The sequence below is a fragment of the Chenopodium quinoa genome, unplaced genomic scaffold, assembly GCF_001683475.1.
Source record: "Chenopodium quinoa cultivar QQ74 unplaced genomic scaffold, ASM168347v1, whole genome shotgun sequence".
NCBI classification, from domain to species: domain Eukaryota; kingdom Viridiplantae; phylum Streptophyta; class Magnoliopsida; order Caryophyllales; family Amaranthaceae; genus Chenopodium; species Chenopodium quinoa.
Window position 1 is genome coordinate 2,447,460 of NW_018743212.1, and position 22,646 is coordinate 2,470,105.

Genomic DNA, 22,646 nt, shown 5'->3' on the forward strand with positions numbered 1-22,646 from the left:
ACTTTTTGTAGTTTTATTTGTAAATAGATATCTATGTTATTATTAACTTGATTTTTTATTGCACTTAAATTATTTTTAATGTACTGAAAGTATTTTTACCAAACTAAAATTATTAAAACTTATTTTTACTGATTTTCTATTTTTTATTAAAATATATTAAAAATGGATCTCATTTTAAAGAACTTTTTAAAATGAATTTTATGATGGAAATAGTACTGAGTCATAAGATATTTATTAAAAGTTATAATTAATTTTGTATATATGAAATATTAGAAGTATATCAATAATAAAACACTATACAACATTTTTATCTTAAAAAATCTATCCAAAAGTCGCTTACTTAGCATCATATGTGTCACAATAATACCTATTTGTCGCCTACGTGGCTCGACACTTGGCGAAAAACTGGAATGCCGAGTGTCGATGTCTCGTGGCCTGGCTGGGGGATCGGCTTTATTTATTAGTGATATGATATGATATGATATTTAGATTTGTTTATCACTATAATGTCATAATAAAAATTGGGAAATTACCTAGAATTGAAGAAATGGTATATATATACAATCTATCAACAGCGTAACAGCATAAACTTGTGTCCTTATTCTAACCTAGAAAGACTTGTTTGGCTTGGTAACCAAAAAAAAATGACGTAAAATTTTACCACAAAATGAAAGAAAGAGGCCAAACGACCAAAAAAGGCCAACCAGTGAAAAGTGGTTGAGGATATCTATAGTCCATGATTATTAGTATTACCACGCATTCTTCTTTGTGTGTAGTATAATAGTATGTATGTATACATTTTTGAACTCCAATATCATGAAATACTTTTTATTTTTGAAGATAAAAGTACAGGTAAAAGTTATGTAATATAAATTATTAGTTGTGCTCTTTGTATCTAAAATTTGCTTATCGGTACTAATATGAATCAGTACTAATATGAAGTCATCGAGATTGCTGTAAAATTTGGGTTGCCATCATTGGGAGTTTGGAACAATTAATAGTTTATGAGTAATAAATTTTTTTAAAACTAATCTGGATTTATTCTTACCTAAACCTTATTATTATAAGGTGAAAAAATCGCGGATATATTATATATACTTCTATTTATTTCTTAATACATTCGACATTTGACTATTTACAATTTTACACCGTCCATATACTAGTAAAAATAAGCATCATGTCACTAATATGTAAATATACAAATGTCACTGTTGTCGTCTTGATATGGTTATAGTTGTACTTTGAATGCCTTATACTATAGAGTTATAGTGAAACCCGAAATGAGAGTACGGAGTACATAATTTGCATAATTGTGGTGGTAAAGCAATACAAATTTTGGTATTTCCTAAGGATTCATCAAAGAATAGCGGCAAGGCTGCCTTTTATAAATATATACTTAAAATTATAAACAGATGATAAGAATTACATGAGATGAGGAAGCTAGATCTTCCCACTTATTTGGCGTTGAAGCCGAGCAAATGTCTGAATGAAATATTCTAGCCTGGGAGGGCAATCCATCCGCCGAACATCCTTTCTAATCTACAAAACCTCCTATATTCTTAACTATCTTCAAACAAAAATTGTTCGGCGAATCTGGAAATAAGCCCTACTCGACGTATTAGTTAGTTGGGGGAGGTTGTCACTCGTCTACTGCCCAGTAAGAACGCAAAAATACTACTGCATTTTCACCTCAAGGGTCGTTTGTAACTTTATATGCAGAGAGCAAGATGTACACTCCTTGGGCCAAAATCTGTCACCTCTCAAGTTCACAAGGCCTGCACAAGCATTAGGCTGGAGAGAAAGGAATTCACAAAGGAGGCAGATATCCAGAGCACCAAGAATTCGATCCGATACAACCTATGCTTCCGACAAGAAGCTAAATCCGGTATTATCTCGAATGAGAGGAGGAATTTCAATTTTTGAGATACTAATCTCCTCTGTAGACTTTGCCATGTCATCCACTGAAAACGGTATACTGCACAAAGAATATAACAAGTCAGCAGCCACATTGAAATAATTGCAGGAAATGAGAAAACAGGACATGGTCTGGGTTTTCTCGGCTTACCTTGAGTCGTCATCCAGTAGAAAAGAACTACTGACGGCATTGTTAGAATCTTCTGTCATTAACACTCTCATATTCGATATAACCTACAGCAAATAAACAGTGCATATGGTATCAGCTAGCTAATATCAGAACCATTTTCTTGGTTCTCTATATACCAGAAGGCAGAAGCTCCCGGCATTGCTATAAAAGCGACTTTGAGGTTACATATAGGAGTTGTTAGTTATGCAGAAGACTGCAAAACTAGAACTTTAACAGCAAATGATGAATGAAATCATTTTTTTTATCATATATGGTGTCTACTACCAAGAAGGACAAGTAGAAAATTTTAGAATGGATTTTTCCTAATAAGATCAAGTACAGGAAATTTCTTACTAACAAATCTGTTTACATAAGAAAAAAGCTACTTTTCTCTGACCCCTAAACTCTTCCATAGTGGAAGCTTTACTAGAAGGATTATGATAATGAAGTTCTTAGATATAAAAAATAAAAAGAATAAAAAAAAGCCCTTGGAAACTAAATAACTAATTGCTGTAAAAATAATCCTCAGACCTGGGGTGTTGCAGCAAAGCAAAGAAAAATAATTCTAACCTCAATTACACAATACTATTTCAAATAAGATATTGTTGGTGGCCGCATAAAACTTACTTCAGGAGACAAGCTATGTGTGCTATATTTGTCATCCCAGTACATAGTACTGATCCTGTAAAGCTGCTGAAGGCTAAGCACCTGTAGACAGAAAATTGGAACTGGTCCATAGTAAGAAAAATGAGGAAATTATTGTAATAGTAATCTTACTGAAGTATGAAAGTGCATTACTTACTGGGCAAAGATCATGACTAACTTCATCTAGAGTTTTCTGTGGCTTTTGATGAATGACCTGAATAAAGACAACAAATTAAACCACTTATTAACACTTTTCCTCCTAAAAATTACTATCTGCTCCTCTTTCCACACACACCAATTTTTTTTCTTTATCAAGCTGACTTATATATCTGATAGAAATCCCAAATAGTATGCGGAAGTAATAACTCCTCAGAATGGAGAAGATCACTAACTGATAGATTTTTGAGAGAGTTTAAATATAAAGAGAATTAATATTGTCTCTCCAAAAAAAAAACATGAATTAAAGAAAAACAATACCAGAAAACCAATCGCTTGTCTAATATGCTTCAGCTCATCCCAAGCTGAACCTGCATACTGTCAGTTTGAATTTTGGCTAAGAAAATAGGAAAGGAATAGCAATAATAGCAAAATAAAAGAGTAGACATTATAAGAGATACCTCCTCATTAGCATCAAAGCACCAATTTTCTAATTCTGCTAGTCCTGCCTTCACATATTCAGCATTGCTGAAAGAACAGCACTCGCGTCTCAACAATAGGCTGGTCAACAGGCAGATTAATCAGGAAATCATCTTAAGTTACACCAGCAATGAGGAAATTAACTAACAAGTATCAACGAATCAAACCTGTTGAACAACTGTACATTGATAAAAGAGAATACTTGGGTGTATACTTTGCGCATAAGGAATGAAGGAACCTGAAAAGGGGTAACTCAGAAGTTAGTAAGACTCACCATGCTTTTGACGCATCCTAGTTATATACAAATATTGTGCATTAATTCATAATTAGGATATTTTTTTTTTTTTTTTTTTTTTTGGCAGTTAATGTTTCCCTGAGAAAGCTATGTAGATAAAAGAAAGTGCATAGTAGTGGAAGATCTTCCAGAAATCAACAATTTAGTAAACATTAATTTCCTTACTATGCACAAATAACTAGTCTACTGGGAAGGGGACTTTTGGTACTACGTATTACACTTTGCAATAATTAGCTTGTGGAAGAAGGCAGAGAATTAATTAGAGTTGAGAGAGGGCAAGGAAGTCAGAAAATGATACTCCTTAGACCTTACATCTCATTTTACTTGCCCATTTAACCAAGTTTAGTGACAGCTTTTTGGTCAAAATGGGGAAAGTAAAATAAGACAGAGGGAGTATATATAGAGGAGATTAGGGGAGAAAAAAATAAGCAGAATACTTTGAGGCTAATATACTTTGCTCAGCTTGCAGTTGGAGTATCTAGCATCCAGCCACTTGAAGGCCTGGGATTTTAAACATTATCTAATGATTAACTACATCAACTAACAATCAATTATCCATTTCCGCCCAATTTCTCTTCTTCCCCAATTCTGTAGTTCAAGTTTTCTGATTTATACAAGATGTTTTAATGTTGACAGATACCATAGAGCAATTAAATTAAAATCGATCAGTTTGATGTTGAAAACAAAACACTAATAAAGTATAATAGAATAATCATGCAAAGAGGAACTGACATGATAAGCTTTCATCACACTGAGGTAATTGCTTAAACTCTGTACAATCCCTTTCCAGTGAACAAGCAGTGACTGGTGAGCTGATGGACTACCGAGAGTGATTGAAGTCACTTTTCTTGGCGCCTGCCAATTCATAAGGAAACTTAAAGTGGATAAATGGTGATATAACTTAACACAAGACACCAACTGTTGATATCTACTAATATCAAATCATCAAAAGGCTTTGATGACATAATGCTGTACAGATTAATTACCTGGATACATGAGCTCAACTGAGGAGATATCTCCTTTTTCAGGTTATCACGGATCATTCCATATATCTTCTCCACATATGCTGTTAGCTGCTGTTTAAAAAGCAATGCAGGATATTTGGCTTCGATCTGATTCAAGGAGCCATCAGTTCCACCATTTGTTTCACTTTCAAGCGAAGAAAGATCGACACCCCGAGGGATTCCACGGAAAGTCTTGAAGGATGTAAGCAAAATCTCAGCATACGGTTACAGATACTTAAAGTGAACAAATAATCAGCCAAAAGCTACTTTACCAAGGTCAAGTTTCTAAAAAGGCCAGCTGAAGGACGCCTACGCTGCGGGGGCATTCCAGCAGCACCACCTGCTTTTAGTGTGCGTTGTAACAGCAACAATAGGTATGACGTATTAGACAGCCAGTACGCTAAGAGGTCATTATTATCCTGAGCCTGAAATATAAGACACTAGTAGGTTCATAAAAGCCTCATACAAGAAGTGGATTTTGCAACTAACAAGACACGTTCACTGTTATATGACTCTAACCTCTATCGCGTGACCTATTGTTTGAATGATTCTGTCAAAGATGCTTGTTCTCTCCACTTCAAATGATCTCCAGTGCCGTAGGCATTTGTATATGATACATGCTGCAATTGGTCGATCTTCAGAGAAGCCAAGTTGCTGAGCTATACAACGAATGAGCAAATCTTGGTTCTCCTGCTGTTTATCATTGAGTGCTTTCTGTGCTCTACCCTCTACCTCAGCAGGATCCCTTACGACCATGGATGTACTATTACGTAGTTCCTAACACATGATTGCAATTTGACCCACAAAAGTTAGGTGAACAGCTTTAGTAGTAAGAATTTATCAAAATGCAAATTTAAGAAGGGAAACATGTAGTACCACATTTCTTGTACTTTCAGTTCTCTGCAAGAAATCATAGAAATTATTTAGGTAAGATACTGCAACTAGAAGATTCTAAAATCTGTTATGGATACAACAGTGAATCATATTACCTGCATTAATGATCTAGAGCGTGCTGCCAAAAGCTTATTATTCTGTGCCATGGTTATAGCTTGTTGGCGAAGAACTTTGTTCTCAGATTCTAAGTTGGTAAGTCTGTCCTCAAGCCTAACAACAGAATAGTTTGAGCATCATGAATGCTAACCCATCAAAACATTCAGATTCTTTTGTATGATTCTTCCAATTTTCCTTAAATTCATGCAGGTAGATTTATCCAGTAGAATAAGCAAAAGAACACATGAACAAGCAGAGAAAAGGGATAATATCTAGAATCAATAGCAGATGATGAATGATATTACAAAGACAAAGCCCATTAAATTCAAGGAAGCAAAGCAAAATATCCCTATGGTCACAATAACTAAAAATTATTTGGTACAAGGAAAGTTTAGAAAACCCTTCTTTGTTCCTCCACTAAAAATTGCAAATTCAGGAGACAAAGAATGATCAAAAGTGTGAACTAATAATGAATAACCATAGCAGTTTTAAGAGTGCAGACAATACAAACCTTGTACATTCCATGTTCCAGATAAGCTGTATAACTCAAGATCTTGCCCATAGATTTTCTGGAAATTGCTCTTGATAGAATCTTAAGTTCATTAAGCTATCTTAGGATGTACGTAGCAGCCTACATCTCCTCAATTCTACTAGTCTTAGGGACGAAATGTTTTGTTCGTTTGAAAAGAAGGTATGTCTACCAACCCTAGAGCAAAGTTTGCAAAAAAGGGAGTGTCTTGAATATTACTCAGGATTATGTTTGTCATTTTAAACATCATTTTAAATCATTTATCAAATAATTTCGTAAATCATGAACTCTCTGCCAGGATTAGTGTCTCCTACTGCCAAGGATGTTCTTACTAATGCTACAGACATCTTTAACGGGGCTAGAAATTAATGCAACTTCACCTCTACATGGAATGAAAGCTCTTCCCACTGAAAAATTCCCCATATTGTAGTCATTGTCGATGCAGTAAACATAAAAGTTCACATGCTGCAACATCATGCAATGACCTTATATTTCAGTGATAATACAATAACAGGTATAAAGCAGATTTATGCTTTTCACAGGTCAGTTAAGCAAAAGCAGTTGTGGAGAACAGATAAGTTTCTTCAAATTTTCCATCAGAAATAATGTTGGAACCCTTCTCCATTCCATCAAGTAAATCAATCTAAGAGTGTTACTACAGGTCTACAGCAGATAACAAGCTCTGAGATCCCCACATCACTTGGTACTCTGACAACCATTTCACCAACTCTAATTCCATTTGCTCCATCAACAATGAGCATTTACCTAATTGTTACCACCACTGATTTCTGCAATAGGAATTGGACACCTATTCAGATCAATAGGGAGCACCAATACAGATCTAGGAGAAGGAAGGAATGATGACTGATTGACTGATGAGTACTAAACAAACATCAAAGGCTACAAGCAAGAAGAGGACAGAACAAGACAAGACTTACCAAAGGTGGGAGATCAAACAGATATAGAAATTTGATGAGGTTGAAACAGACGATGCAGCTTTGTGTGGCCTTCAACTGGTACTGGTGTAGGAGGGAAATATATCATCTTTCTGAGTAATATAGAAGAGCTTGTACAAGAGGATAGAAAAAGCTAGAGTTCAATTTGATAGTAATTCCAAAGGAGTGTACAGCTTCCAGATGAAAAATGCAGCAAATGAATGACTATTTTACCAACAATGAAGGCCATCAAATGTCCGTCTTTAACGAGTTCTACAGCTACTGCTAGCATAACTTGAAAAATGAGAGATGCGAAGAGTAATATGAATAGACGGAAATGGAAATAAACCTAAAGAGCAATGAAAATTATTCTGATGTGCTGTTAAATATAGGGGAAATGTATGAAAGAAGGCAATGATTAGCACAAGAAAGGCATCAAACTAATTTTTCATAAAATAAAGCTGTATATGTGGTACAGGGAATTATTTATCAAAGTATCTTTTAACCTAAGAGGCTACCTCCTAAACTTCCTCCTCACTTAGCTGAACCTTATAGAAGGGTTTAATTCTATAAAACATATTTTAAACATGGCATACTTTATGAAATTGTTTGGTATATTGTGTCTCAGTGACAACGAGGTTATGAAATTCAATGATTTCAACGTGAGCAAATGACAGTGAAAGGTTCTAATGGTTAGATAACAGAAAATCTGAAATTCATTTAACTTTTATGGGATCTGTATTCTTGGTCTAGCTGATGAAGATTTGGTCAGTTGATATGAGGACATAGGTTCTACTAAAAGACCATGTTTCTCAATCCAAGGTTTTAAATATAAGTAATCAAAAAGGTACAAAGAGCAACTTCCATCAGAAAAAGTCATCGAAGGCCCCCTCCTGATCACTTTCCCAGTTGTCAGCTCCTGCACAATGCACGCATCAAGAGAGAAAAAAAAGACAAATATTGTTACTGATGGATATATCCTATACGTAAGAAAGTTTAAGGAAAAATAAAACTCTAGTCAATACATCAGATGATTTTTTAGAATAAGGAAAAGACTCCATATGTAAATGAATGGAGAATCAGTAGACTTCATTCCCTAGTATTGACTTGAGATGCATTCTGATCTTAACGCTCTACTATTTCTGGCAAAGAGCAGAAATGATCACACTAGAAAAGCTGAGCTAACCTGTAGGTCCAGCATGTGAAAGATCCTGAACTACCAGCTGGAAAACATCAGGATTCAGGAAGGACAAGTTTCCTGGACTTGAAGCAGGGGCTTGAGGAGTTAAGTCAGAAGCAGAGGATGAATCGTCAGAAGAAGAGGAAAAGACACCATGACGAGAATCTCTCACTGTATGCTCTGAAGAGCAACACAAGTTTGATGAGGCATGCAAAAGCATTTTCAGCTCCGAGAATTGGCTGGACATGGAGAACATCATCCTGAGACATGCTAAGTCACATCTATTGTTAGTCAAAAGACAAGTATGAAGTTCTTTCAGTCACCTGCAATCATCTTCCTAACCTAAGCAAAGATAGTTTGTACTATATAAAAGGAATGTTTTCCCTCTCACAATTCCCAAATCATTAATTAGGACTTAGGAATTTCTTTGACAGTATGAAAAGGAAACTGTCAGGGTAACTCGATTAGAAAATCATAATCTGGTCCAAATTTATCTCAAGTTCAATTCGACCAAAAATTATGACACTAAGATCTCACTTAGGCCCCAGTGTGACATATGAAAGCAGTTTTTAAATCCAATTAAAAAAAAAAAAAACTTCAAAATCAAGCTGTGCAAAGATATCCATGACAATAACATACATGCCCAAGAAAAAGGGGAAGACATGAAAGAATAGGAGCTTACGAGAAGGAAACTAGGATGTACATCAGGAAGGAAATAAAGGTGTACAGAAAGACATCAAAATTTGGTCTTCATCTATATAATATGGGGGCAATCAATTCACTTGACATTCAGGAACTCAAATGCTGTTTACAGATTTTGTTAAAAAATCATGGGGAATAAAAAAGCTCAAAGTTGCCAAAATTGTACAAAATCCTTACAAGAAATACACTTTTCCCTAACAGATCATGTACTGATGCTTCCACCTCTATAGCAGATTATTTCCACATTTTGACATATAGCTTTTGTTCATCCTTTCTAACCAGACACGTCCTTGGGTAAAACACCTAATTCCAACAGTATTCTACCAAGGACATACAAATAGCCACAAAAACCAGACCTAACAGACAGTGCACAACAGCACAAGTGACCATTCAATACTCTCCTTCACCTTTGTGGCTTTGTGGATTTTTACTTGATTGCCAAAACAAATAATTCCTTTTTAACAATTACATGACAAAAATCTTATCATTTCCAGTTCCATAAGCATAAAAGCAAACCTTAGGCCCATACTCATGAGCTTTATGCTACTTAAGCGAGCTGCCAAAGTACTTAATCTAATACAACTTTTTTGCTATCATAAAGGCATGAAGCCGTTGCTTCAAATCAGAAACTTTTGGTTCCACATAGGCTTCTAAAATCTTAGACCTACTCAGAGAAGCTGTTGATGACTTCTTATATGCAGTCATTTAAAAAATCTAAAAGGAGTCAAGTTCCATGGCATATGTTTACGATCCCAATTATCACCTCACACACAATAACATTCTTTAAATATACCATCCTAATCACCTACAAAGAGTGCAAAGCTCTATTATTTTATTCAAAAAAAAAGCCCTGAATAACCTATCAACCTAGAACACAGCAACAAAAGATATCCATCACCCAAGATTATATTAATAGCTTAAGCTAATGAAGCCAAAGCAATTCTCCCTCCATCACACAAAAACTTCCACAACATATTTACCTTGACCAGAAATTTTCTTCAATTTTTAAAAATATCTTGCCATGGACTCATGGCAAAACCACTGGCTGAATCGATTACTGATAGACAGACTAATACATCCATAGATTGAAGGCCTCCCAAGAAATTAAACAGGGAGTGGGTGATCATTCGGAATGGGGTTTTTCTATTTAAATTGGTTAATCGAGTGAATATTACTATCATAAACTTCCAAGTCTAGCTTATAGTATACAGCTAAACTAATCAAATTAGTTAAGACCAATGATCATTCGGAATGGGGTTTTGCTATTTAAATGAAGAAAACCTAAAGATCTCAAAATAGCCTAGATTTATAATGCAAAACATAACATTACCTATTAAGAGAATCTTGAAGTTGATGAACTCGTCTTTCTGTTTCTTCTAATTTCTTACTTTTCTCTTCACTTGATTCATGGGCTTCTTTATACCTCCTTTCCCACTCGTCAGATCTTTGTCCTTCTGACTCTAATGAGACCTGCATAAATTGAGGAGAATCCTCTAAGAATCTCTAAGAAAATAAAGACAATATTGCAAGCAACAGCTTAAAGGGGCAAACCATCTGCAAATGCCCCCTGAAAATCTGTTAATAAATCCCATGATCCTAGAAAATACGAGTATGTCATTTGAAAGGTAGACAGCAAGTATATATGAAGCTGATGAGCTATGCCAAGAAATACTGACAAGATAAATTAATACGCCAAGCTGGTGACAAAATATACCTTTAGATAGTTTATTTCTGCACTTAAAGTTTCAATTTTTTCAGTATCTTCTACAGTAACTGGAGTTTCTTTGACAACAGATGCTGCCTCTATGACGCCTTTCTGAGAAGCCTCACGCTCCTTGACAAGCAATTCGTTTGTCTCATCATTTCTTCTCTGCATGTCTTGCAAAGATTGCTGTAACTTTGCAATTTCTTGCTCCTTAGACTCCTCAAGGTCCGTCTGTACAGAGCCCCATTATCAATAAAATTACACTTGGAGAATCCAACATGCCAAATCAATGATTCTTTGGAAGATTAGAGGTATATATATGAATTGACGAACTGACTAAAAATTTATCCACGGTCAAGATATCAATCAGTTCCTAGAACTCCAAGTTCAAAGCATATTACTGGTACCAGAAAGTCTATAATGTATATTACCCGTAATCGTTTTTCAAACTGTAGACGCCACGTGAGATCTTCTACCTTCTTTTCAAGTTTATCCTTTGCTTCTTTGAGTGCCCCGGTTTCTTTGGAAGCCTTACAAAAAGGAAAGAAATAAAGGTGACATACATCAACAGAATATTGATACCTGACGTAAGTATAAAATTGATGGGGTTCGGAAAAAATTAAACAGAACCAAGAAACTCCATCTGACCATCTCGCAGCTTTACTCAATAAAGAATACAATATTCTCTACTAGCTAGTTAAAGTGCTTACACATTGCTACTTAACAAAGCATGCTGAACATATCAAAGTCATCATAAATTGCATTGATTTGACCCTGGTGACTTTGAGAACATCAAGAAGCAAAGAGGGGCAGAGGGTGAAAATGTAATAGAAATGTAGTGTTAATTCCCTTGTAGATATTGAGTATGAACCAGTTTCTAACCCCAACCCCAAAGAGATAGCCATACCCAAGTTTTGTACCAGCTGGATGTGCTGCACAATGTTCCAAGAGTAATGATTCTAGACAGTTTGACAAATCTGGGTTTGTTTAGGCTAGCCTATTGCATTCTGGTGTATTGTGGCTCTTTAGTACATTTTGGAAATATTTTTATACTTACACCCAAATAAATATGATATACACTTTATGCTATCAAAAAGCATTTGTACAAAGATAGTGATACTGAATGTAGTCCCATTCCTTATAAGATGTAACTATTAGACAAGCTCAATTTAGCTAGAATCTAACTGCAAAGAAAATTCTAGATTTAATCCTGATTTTAATGAATAGCGTCAAATTTAATTATAATATCAAATCATCCCAAACTCAAATCACCTAGTTTAAACTAGCCATGTCTTGTTTAAGATGTTTGTATAAATCGGATCTTAATTGGAGCCTAATATACATGTAGTCATAATATATATATAAGCCTCCAAAATACTTTGCCATTACCTATGGAAATTCAAATCTTGAAATTTATGTGATGTTACCATAATATCTGTAAATATCAAAGAACAAACAATACACATACCATTTTCAGCTTTCTCAATTCTTTTCGAGCTAGCCGCCCCCTATATCTGCATTGTGTAAGAACTGCTGCCCATTTTAGCTTCTTATAATAGGAACATGCTAAGTGGCATCGCCAAAAAGCCTGTGAATATTTGGTCAAAAACAGCCATTACTTAAACAATTGTCAACACACTTTGAGCAACTAAAACATGGAAATGTAACAACCTGCATGATCTTTGCTGCTTTTGCTTGCTTTCTAAATCTGAATTCATTACGAGCAGCCAAGATCCTTGACCCTGTTTGTAAGGTGAGTGCCGAGAATTGCACTTGCGTATAAGATTTTCTGGACAAGTGTCTACGCAAGTTCTTCTGAAGTTTTATGGAAGCTGCCTCCCTTCTCATATTTTCAAAAAGATTGCAAGCAAGTCTTCCTGCAAGGATGAAAACAACAGGGAGAAGAGAAAGATGAGATACATACACAATGTCTCACTATGGCAAAAATTAGACTAATTGGAAGCTATCATGTTATCAGATTTTAAAGAGGCCTACTCCTCCATAATGTTTGTATATCAACGGCAGCCTTGCGCAAAGCAAGAAAATGTTGACGGGATATATGAGTTCTGATTTTCCTTTGAATAGTCCTTGCAGCATTGCTAAGTTTCTCTGTTCTGCGTGCATCCAGCTCAGCCATTTGACCAGCTCTCAGAAAAACTTTTGTTTTCCCAATCTGCAAACCATCAAATAGTTAGATATGAAAAAAGACTGAATTAAAAACCCCTACAAAAAAATAAGTCAGTATTCTGCAGTAAATCAAAAAATTCAAGCAATTCTCAAATGAAATTACTACAGGACTAAAGATTACAATAGTTGGTATTGTCATCCATATATGCACAGAGTATATCTAATTCTAAACCTTACAAGTATGCAAACAGTGACTAAGAGTAAGGGGGCACAGGGGCGGGGGAAGTTGGTCAACTTGATCACAAACTACAAAATTCATGATCCGCAACTTTAGTTGTTCCTTTTCAGTATGGCAAAAAAAATAATATAAGAATACAAAGCTTCTATTCCCCACAACCTTCAGGAAAATAATATATACTATAATTAAAATAGCATTGGACACCGAACACATATGGCAACGTTAAGTCATGAAAGGCCTGAAATACAATGTGATAACTGCTTTTGGATCCAGTTTTGTGTCATTCAAACAACTGTGTATTATAAAAATACAACCATACAGGCAATCTGATTACATAAACAGGAAAGGGCGCAGCTTCGAAATGATTGAAGGAGCACAAGTTTTAAACAAGTACTGAAAACGTCTGGTTAAACATGCACATTGGCTTGTAGGCAATGACTAGTTTTGCGGGTTTTATCAGTTATCAAGCAGGACTAAGCGAAATGTTTCATCTACTAGGCAATAGGCATACAGAAAACCAGGACTTAAGTGATATTTTCCATAACATCACTAGAGAATTTAGTCTGGTGAGCACAATTATAATGACTTTAAAGAATTGTGTACACTGATTGTGAGAGCAAAGTAACAAGCAGCTAATATTGAAGAAGGATATAGGATAATCATTCAGTAACCTGGTAGTTAGTTAAACCCATCTTTTCCAGAATCTTTGAGCATACAACCTTTTCAGCATCACTGGACAAAAGCAAAGTGCGCAAAACTTCAATTGAAATTGCATCAAATCAACAGGAATTATGAGAAACTACAAGTATATCAGACACATACTTTTCTTTCACAACTTCAGGAGCAAGAAGTTTAAATCGATTAATGAATTCAAAAAATGTCCGACGTGTGGGATATCCAGCACAGCTGATCCTTATTGCTTCTAGAACACCCTAACCAGAAGAATCAGTACGGAAAGATAAAAATAAAAAAATAAAAAAATATAAAAAAAATCGAAGGATTGATTTATTGGTAGATGGACTGATATTGTACTCACACCACAACGCAGTTGCTGCATGACATTCATATTCTCAAATATAGCAGATTTAAGAAGATTATTTGGCTTTACACATCTGATGTAGTGTGGTTCTGTAGAATTCAGTGTTTCCATCAGTTGTTGTAGTTGAAGCTGGATCAAAATGTGTAAGAAGTTTCAGTATGTGCAGAAATCATAAGTTCATTAACAAAGAAAAATTCCAATCAGATACCTTAAAACGAGAAGCAATAGATGAGAACTTAGAGGATTTGGTTGTCTCCTCAGATATTACAGGGAAGAGGCCTGCCACAAAAGAACATTTGGAAGCACTCAACAAGTCCTGATGTTCTGGGACGACATAGTCCTTGTTCTTGTCCAGAAATTGATCAGATTGATATTGAACCTTAAAAGGGGGGGGGGGGGGAAAGTACAGAAGAAAAATTATCAAACTAAGAAAAAAATAGTAAGCCAGAAATTAGCCAGCTAGAGAAAAAGATTGTGGAAATCCAAGTCACCTCTCCGGCATAATGAGCAATAGTGAAATCAGTACGGGATAATTTTGGCTTGATGAAGCGCTTATTAGTCTTAAAAGTCTGATATAACTTTTGTGAGAAGGTTTCATGAGTTGACTTTGGGAACATGCTGGAATAGTTCAGCACAAAGAAGAAGAAAACAAAAATCAAAAACCAATAACATACTAGCTTCCTTTTGTAAACATCATTGACAACCCATATCTGGCCAAGACAAAAATAAAATTGACCAGAAGGGAGAGAGTATATCTTACCAAGCCTCATCAAGCAGTGCAACAATTCCTCCAGGTTTCTGCATAAAAAATAAATGATAATTTTCAGGAAGAATATCACTTCCAAGGGTCCAAACACAGCTGGAGAAAAACATATAGCGGAATCTGCTACTTGGAGAAAGAGGCAAGAGCGCCAACAGTTTTCTTACACGGGTACTACCCTCAAGAAATTAATAGCTACACAACTTACTGGAGAATAGATACTAACTTTACAGGAAGGATGCTAATATGCAATGCACAAAAATCTTCTGTCCCAGGTCCTAAACTGACACTAGGTGATTTATTATCTTTGTATTTTTTGGAGGGATGAATACCCAAAGATATTAGATTTGTAATTCAATGGTATAGACAGCCTTCTTAATTACTGTACATACTTATACAAGCTATTATTTCTCGTACAGCCACACACGTCTACATGTTATCATATCTCAATAACTGACACCCTTATAAAACGAATTATGCTTGCATCCCCAACAAGGCATATGCAATGGTTCTTCTATTAAAAAACCTATATATATATATATATATATATATATATATATATATATATATATATATATATATATATATATATATATATATATATATCATCCTCATTACTGTGAAAGAGATGATTAAAAAGCCATTCAAGCAGCTGACTCAATATAATCCACTGAAACATTTTTGACAACAATTGCAACAGCATAGCAAAAATTGAGCTATAAGGCCCACATCATTGGCACACAAGTAGTAACATGTGAAAATCACCTTTTCAAGAAGATCCAAGACATCCTGGTTATCCACAAATTCAATATAGCTCCAATCAATTTCTTCCTTTGTGTACTCCTCTTGCTCCATCTTGAAAACATGCTGAAAACAATGACAATATATGTTATGCGAAGTAGAATTTCAGGGCGCTGAATATACTACTCTAAACAATACCATCAATTATAATATGTAATCTTGTTACCTGATTGAAATGCTGTTGCAGCTTTTCGTTTGTATAATTGATGCAAAACTGCTCAAAACTGCATAGCCATAACACAGAAGAGTGAATTGGTGAAAGAAACTAGTTTACCCCTTTAATAGTTCCCCTTTTTACCTATTAGTCTTGAAGCTTTCAAAGCCATATATATCAAGGACACCGATCAAACACTTGGAGTTAGGATCTTGACCAATTGATTTGTTGATTTTATCCACCAACCTTTGTGGAATAAAAAAGCAAGTTAGCCAAATAAATGCTTCAGCAGTTCAGGATTAAAAAAACACTATCAATCACCAGCTATAGGCAATGAATATAGAGAACATAATCACATCAAGTCATTACCAATCAAACAAACGGGAATAAATTGTTTTTGCTAAACCATCTCTGCTCACTGTTGCGGCCCCTGGGTCAAGGCTTCTCTTTATTACTTCTTCAGGGGTAATCATTACACGTTTGCAAAGAGCATCTTCCAAAGCAACAGGATCACACCTAAATTAACAGAAACATCAACTATCACAGCAGCCAAAAGTGAAATGAGTGCATACATCATGAATTAAGCAATAACTTGATCATACATGAGAAGTTCAGCTGTTGTTTGAAGATGGAACTTGGACTTATCGTCCTTAGGAACCGATGAATCAACTTCTTGACCCTTGGAAAACTCTATATTACCAAGATGAAGAATAGCAGCAACCACTCTAAAAATTGCATCCTTCATATAGAAAAATGAATGGGAGAAAGAGAGATTATTTTCATGTATATTGGCATATTCAATGAAGCATCAAAGGCATAAAAACATAATATACCTGTTCTTCCTTACTTATTCCAACTATGCCCATTGCTCTCCTTGTAGCAAGATAGTCTTGAGCATCATTTATACCAACTAACTCATAGCAATTTGACTGATTCAGATAGTGAAATGATTTAGGATCTCCTAGCTTGTACTTCTCCACTTCCTGTTATTTATTTTCAAATAATTCATTTACTAGAATGTTATCATCTGAAACTTCAAATAGTACAAAGCTCGAGCTGCACCAGACTTTTCAATACAAACCTCTTTCGGTGCTGCACATAGAAGATAAAAGCAGTGATAGTTACGCTCAGGATCTGATATTTGGCAAACACGAGATCTTTCAAGGAGATATGTCCTGATGGCTGCTCCTGATATTCTTCCACGCTTGTCAAATTGAATCTCAACAAATTTACCAAAACGACTGCAGAAGCACATTAGGGGATAATTAATATCATACATGACTTTAACATTGAAAAACCTGGAATTGTTGCCCTTAAAATACAAACACGGAATGACTTGAGACAAACCAAAAAAAAAAAAAATGGCAAAAACACTTCTGCTTATCTACCAATTCTTCTCATGGCTCTTGAATACAAGAAACTAAAACTTAGTCAATTCCAACAAAGACACATTTATCTCGAACAATTTCCAACATAGACATAAAACTCCATCCATTTCTCCATAACAGAAATTTTTTAGATTACTTAAACAGCTTTTATCAATCAATGATGTTACATTTAGCACATCAAGATTTTCCAGAAAGATACAATTCTACAGACTGAATCAGTACAAGTGGCTGAACATAACAGATGACATTTTCCCCTCGTAAGTTGGATGTTAATCTACAAAGGCAACTCCGGGGTAATCATATGTTGAGAGATAGTACAAGAATTAAAAACAACTGAATTTGAGTCCCACCTTGGAAAATGGCCATTTTGGAATTATTATATGAAAATATAAATTGAAACAAACCTTTGACTTAGTATTAATTACAAAAAAAAGTATGGTCAATTACATCATCTCCATGGCCAATATACTAATGGATCTAACATCCATCAGCCAGGAGATAATACTCCCTTTGTCCCTAATCATTGCACTAGTTAGAAACTTAGAACTATGTAAAGATTAAGAAATAGTCAAATTAGCATAAGTGTAAGTAAGTATGTGGAAAGTGAAAAGTGAATACATGTGAATAATTTACATCTTGAAAGTTAAAAATGAAGATCCTGTGAAGATTTTGGAACATCTCAAAATAGAATAACATGCAGATATGGAAAGAATATCAAATCTATCAGTTACATAATTTTGGAGACATTTTAAGAAGATTAAATAAGCAAAAAGGTATATGAAAATTCTGATAAACCTCAAGGGTAAATAGATTTTCTTAGGATATCTGCGTAAAAATTAACAAACCCCAGTGTTCTAATAAGTTACAATCCTGGATATAAATTAGACAGGTTTGAAAAGTGTCCTATCATGTCCGACGCATATTAGACACATCAAATAGAAGGTAACCTACCACCAGGCTGATGAGTTACTTAACTAGCTAGCTGGATCAAAGAAAACAGGTGGCCTTCCCATCCTACTCAACCCAGAAAATCTAGGATTACAGGATACCCGTAGTGCTTCTAACAAATGAAGTTTATGCAGATAGAAAAAAGTGACTGCAATAAAGAAAAAGAACAAACCTTGAATTGTTATTGCGAACTGTTTTTGCGTTGCCAAAAGCTTCAAGAACTGGATTCGACTACATTCATAACAAATGCCATAGGTAAGTTCATATTAGAATATGAAGAATAACAGCTAAAGGACCTTTGGGGTAAAAATTCACATACCAATCCTTATGGAACAACTGAAGTGTGGGAACTACAAAAGGCAGGGTGATAGACATATACAGCCAAATTAACTATTTTTAAACACTGTACCATAGTTATATACAATGCATTTGAAAATCACCAGTAAATTTCATCAATAGATCATGATGAAACCCAGTGTATGAAGCTGAATTTCACATGCTTGCCACCCATAATTTTTCTCTCCTCCATTTACACTTTTCTAAGCTACTCTGATTCCTTCCATCTTTTTCATTTTTCTCTACTATGTCCATAATGCATTTCCATTCCCTGCACCTTATGCATATTTCTTGCATCTTCCTTCACAATAATTATCAAAAGATGTCTCAGCAGTCAACATCAAACCAAGGTTGTTTTCAATCAGGATTCCTTACACTTTCACACATGTCCACATGCTACTCTTACTAAGAAGTGAAAGCTGAGAGGTGCAAGAGTGAAGACGATGCAGGTTGTAATCAAACTAGAATGAAAAGAAAAAATTTGGCATATTGTCCATTAAAAAATAAATAAATAAATAAATAAAAACTCATTATACTTCCTCTAACCCATAATGAGCTTCACAATAACCATTTTGGAAAATCTAACTATAAATGTCCACTGTTATGATTTCACACTCTGAGAAAAATTAAAACTAAAATATGAAAACAAAGGGTATACCTACTCAGATTTTGATCTATGGAAACTTTAGTTTCACTTGTTGGTTAGTCATTATGGACACTAATGGTACATAGGGTATGCCAACTTAGGTTTTTGATCAGGCAAGTTTTCCACATTTTTCCAACATTAATTATGAAAAAAAATAAGGACAAATGTAGCTAAGAGTATGACAGATATCAATTTACTTCTCCATGTATTTTCCAACTTTACCAATATTTCCTCGTTAAAGCTTGATTCCCAAACACATACTTATTCTACATTTCACAGCTATTCTTAATCTCTATCCCCAACCTTAATGTAAGGTTCGTGAAGGGACATTCACACAAGTCTGGTTTCCCAATTAGTTGCCTTTATTTCTAAAAAAGTTTACACTCCATTTTCAATAGATGTCCCAAATACAAATTTCACACTTCTATTGTGGTTAACTTTTCCTTTTCTCTCTCCATCACATCAATACTTATATCAATCTTTTTTTATAACATTTTTGCTAATCTTTTTTTTTTCTTTTGATCCACTTAAAACATTGTTTTCTCATCACAGCTACCATTAGTGTGCAAAGAAATTAACATGCCAAGGAGTATAGTTCACTTCCTTAACCAATACATCATTTTAGGCAGTAGAAAAGGAATTACATCATTTTACACAGTTCCACAGATTAGCATAAGAAAATGTGTATGTGTGCGCACGCATGTGCTGCTCTTGCTATTATGACAACAATTTTCCTGAGTATTGGCTTGAACATCAGCCCAGGTTGAAGTTAGCCTTCTTTTTTTCCTTATAGCTCTTTACCCAATTAGCGTTCTTTCAGATTCTCTTCTTATTTATGTAAGAGGTCATCTTTTGTTTTGGTCAAATTAAGCGCGCTCTATCCTCATAAAGCTCTTTTTCTATGAATTTAACTGTGAGGTTTGATTACACATCAATGCCATGAAGACAGATCAATTATCTACAGTTAACTCTTACCTCCAAAACTTGTTGCTCAACAGTCCGCCCCTCTGTAGCAGCACGACCACCCAAATAGGCAAGGTATCGCATAAGCATTTTAGTAGTCTCTGTCTTGCCTGCCCCACTTTCGCCACTAACCAGAATGGAATTGCTTTTACCCTCATTCATCATTGCCCTGTAGAAACAAAGTGTGAGTAAAATTCAATAAGTTTTTAAGCAAAAATTAAATATACAAAAAAAAATTAAATATAAATAATATAAAAGTAATAACATATAGCCTAAAAGAACAATAAGATAATAAAATCACCTAAATGCAACATCACCAAGTGCAAATACATGAGGACTGAGCTCTCCAAGTGCTGCCCCTTTGTAGTGGTTCATCATTTGGGTGTCATATATATGGGGCAGTCTTTGGAATGGATTTACCGCAATGAGAATATTTCCAGTGTAAGTCTGCCATGATGTCAAAGAGTATCATATGATATTATAACAGAGCCGGCCCATAGCTGCAGCAATTAATGATCTTATCTCAAGGATGGACAAAAGCATATGTTAGACATTGATTTACAAAAATCCTTACATAGATTTCATTTAGAGCATATCGAGTTCCTAAATTCTGCAGCACTCCAGGCTCATGCAAATAAGAAAGCTTTGTCATGTCATCAACTCCACCATCTGGAGCTTCCACATCCTTTGGATAAATTTTCGATTGATTTGCCGTAACCTGTTAGGCATATTACAACAACAATTATAATGAATTCTTATATATATTACAACACCTAAATCCTCTGTTTTTGAAAGTTTGACTCGCTTTCTATTTTGAGGTGGTTTAAAGTTCAACTCACTTTTACTCTATTCCATTTTTGGCAAGTCCCTTTTACTATTTTACTCTGCTTACCTCACATTATTTACACCTTTCGGCCTTTAACTAAGTAGCAACTAATTCTACAGTATGACGTTCCTTGACTTTACAGTCGTGAGCTTCATAATCTAGGTTAGAAAACAACTGTTAATATTGTTGTATGCCTAGGGATGACGGTGTCTTTCTAGTATCAATGAAATCAATATTGCTAAATTTCATGCTTGTAGTATCAGTGTTGTAAAATTGGTTAGGGTCATAGCACGATATCTAGTCCAATTGGCCAAATCATCACTTATGTTGGAAATAAGCTATGCTTACTACATTAATGAGTTGGAGTTTAGGGGAAAAAGTAATCGAAAAAGCTTATATAAGCCCAGATACAGTTGGAAGTACAGAGTAAATATATGAGTATTTACAGTCAATCAACTTCATACAAAGATTACAAACTATAGATTATAATAGCATTTCCTAGGAAATATATGAGTATTTACAAACAATGATCCCAACTTTAACAAAAATGAAAAATATATTTTTACCTGCTTCCCATTTGAAGTTTTGATTTCAAGTTCTTCACCATTGATTTTAATCACTTCTCCATCAACCCAACAAATATCTGGGTCTTCCACCCAAACATGAGACCCCACAATAATATTCACCTTAGAACCCTGCAACCAACCATCAATGGCAACAATCAACAATCATATTCTATATGATTAATTCTTAATAATTAATTAATAGATCAATTCATCACAATTCTAAGCTAGTTATAACCAATATCATCCAACAATTCAGCTCTATAAACAAAATTAACAATACAAAATTTATAAATTAAAATAAATTACCATTTTTAATAACTATTTTCTGAATTCCGCTGATTAATTCTAAAATGTCTCTCACAAATCCCTAATTATTCCCATTTCACACACATAATTTAACAATCACCAAGAACCAATTTCTCATTTTCCATTGATGAAAAAAATTGGAAGCCAAACCCTAAGAAATTAATCGACGGGAAATAATTACATTGAATTGGGGAAATAGGAAGAAATTGTGATGAATCAGAAGAAAAAAAGAGTAAAGTGTGAAGAAATTTTAGGGGAAAGAAGGATGATGAAAGAAGTAAAATTGATTGGTAAAAAAAATGAATAAAAAAGCTAAAAAATCGGAAAGATTGAAGAAATGGCCTAAAAGTTTTGCCCATTTGTTGGAACTTCGTGGCTGCCATTCTTCTTCTTCCTCTGCTTTCTCTTTCTCTTTCTCTTTCTCTTTCCCTCTCTCTTCTCTCAAATTTATACGTTTTGGAGTATTACCACTTTTACCACCAACAACAATACGAGTACTAAACTACCCTCTATTCTTGAATTTGAAAAAAAAAATTAAAAAAATACTGAGTATACAAAGTACTTCGTAAAATAGTCTTAAAAAACAAAAAAAAAAAAAAAAAAAATATACTCCGTATAATATTTTTTAAAACGGTTTTTTCACCGAATGTCAGTAAGTTATCACTCAATTCACCATAGTCATCAACATTTTCAAATCCATCATATATTTAGTTCTTTTAGATTAGGAAAATTTTATTTAACAAGATCTTATATTATTAATCCGACTTTTTGATTATTTAACAATAATCCAAGCTTTAGGGATTTTTTTAAACAGGTCATTTAATCTAGGTCACCTGCCAATCTG

General features: G+C 34.6%; 1 protein-coding gene across 1 annotated transcript; it reads right to left on the reverse strand.

Moving 5' to 3' along the window:
* Window positions 1-1,300: 1,300 nt before the first annotated feature.
* LOC110734385 (myosin-9-like) lies at window positions 1,301-22,392 on the reverse strand. The gene is made up of 38 exons (XM_021914522.1): window positions 21,803-22,392; window positions 21,497-21,625; window positions 20,679-20,822; window positions 20,406-20,551; window positions 20,117-20,273; window positions 18,332-18,390; window positions 16,905-17,064; window positions 16,657-16,806; window positions 16,426-16,562; window positions 16,193-16,339; window positions 15,968-16,069; window positions 15,836-15,893; window positions 15,634-15,735; window positions 14,869-14,906; window positions 14,600-14,726; window positions 14,317-14,487; window positions 14,106-14,237; window positions 13,892-14,001; window positions 13,741-13,801; window positions 12,700-12,877; window positions 12,376-12,581; window positions 12,173-12,292; window positions 11,136-11,234; window positions 10,714-10,935; window positions 10,330-10,469; window positions 5,653-5,767; window positions 5,540-5,563; window positions 5,183-5,440; window positions 4,936-5,088; window positions 4,646-4,855; window positions 4,392-4,514; window positions 3,532-3,602; window positions 3,346-3,445; window positions 3,206-3,262; window positions 2,886-2,942; window positions 2,711-2,791; window positions 2,066-2,148; window positions 1,301-1,975 (listed from the first exon to the last, which is right to left on the reverse strand). The coding sequence occupies exons 1-38, from the start codon at window positions 21,803-21,805 to the stop codon at window positions 1,858-1,860; spliced, it is 4,548 nt and encodes a 1,515-aa protein (XP_021770214.1). The 5' UTR covers window positions 21,806-22,392; the 3' UTR covers window positions 1,301-1,857.
* Window positions 22,393-22,646: the final 254 nt, after the last annotated feature.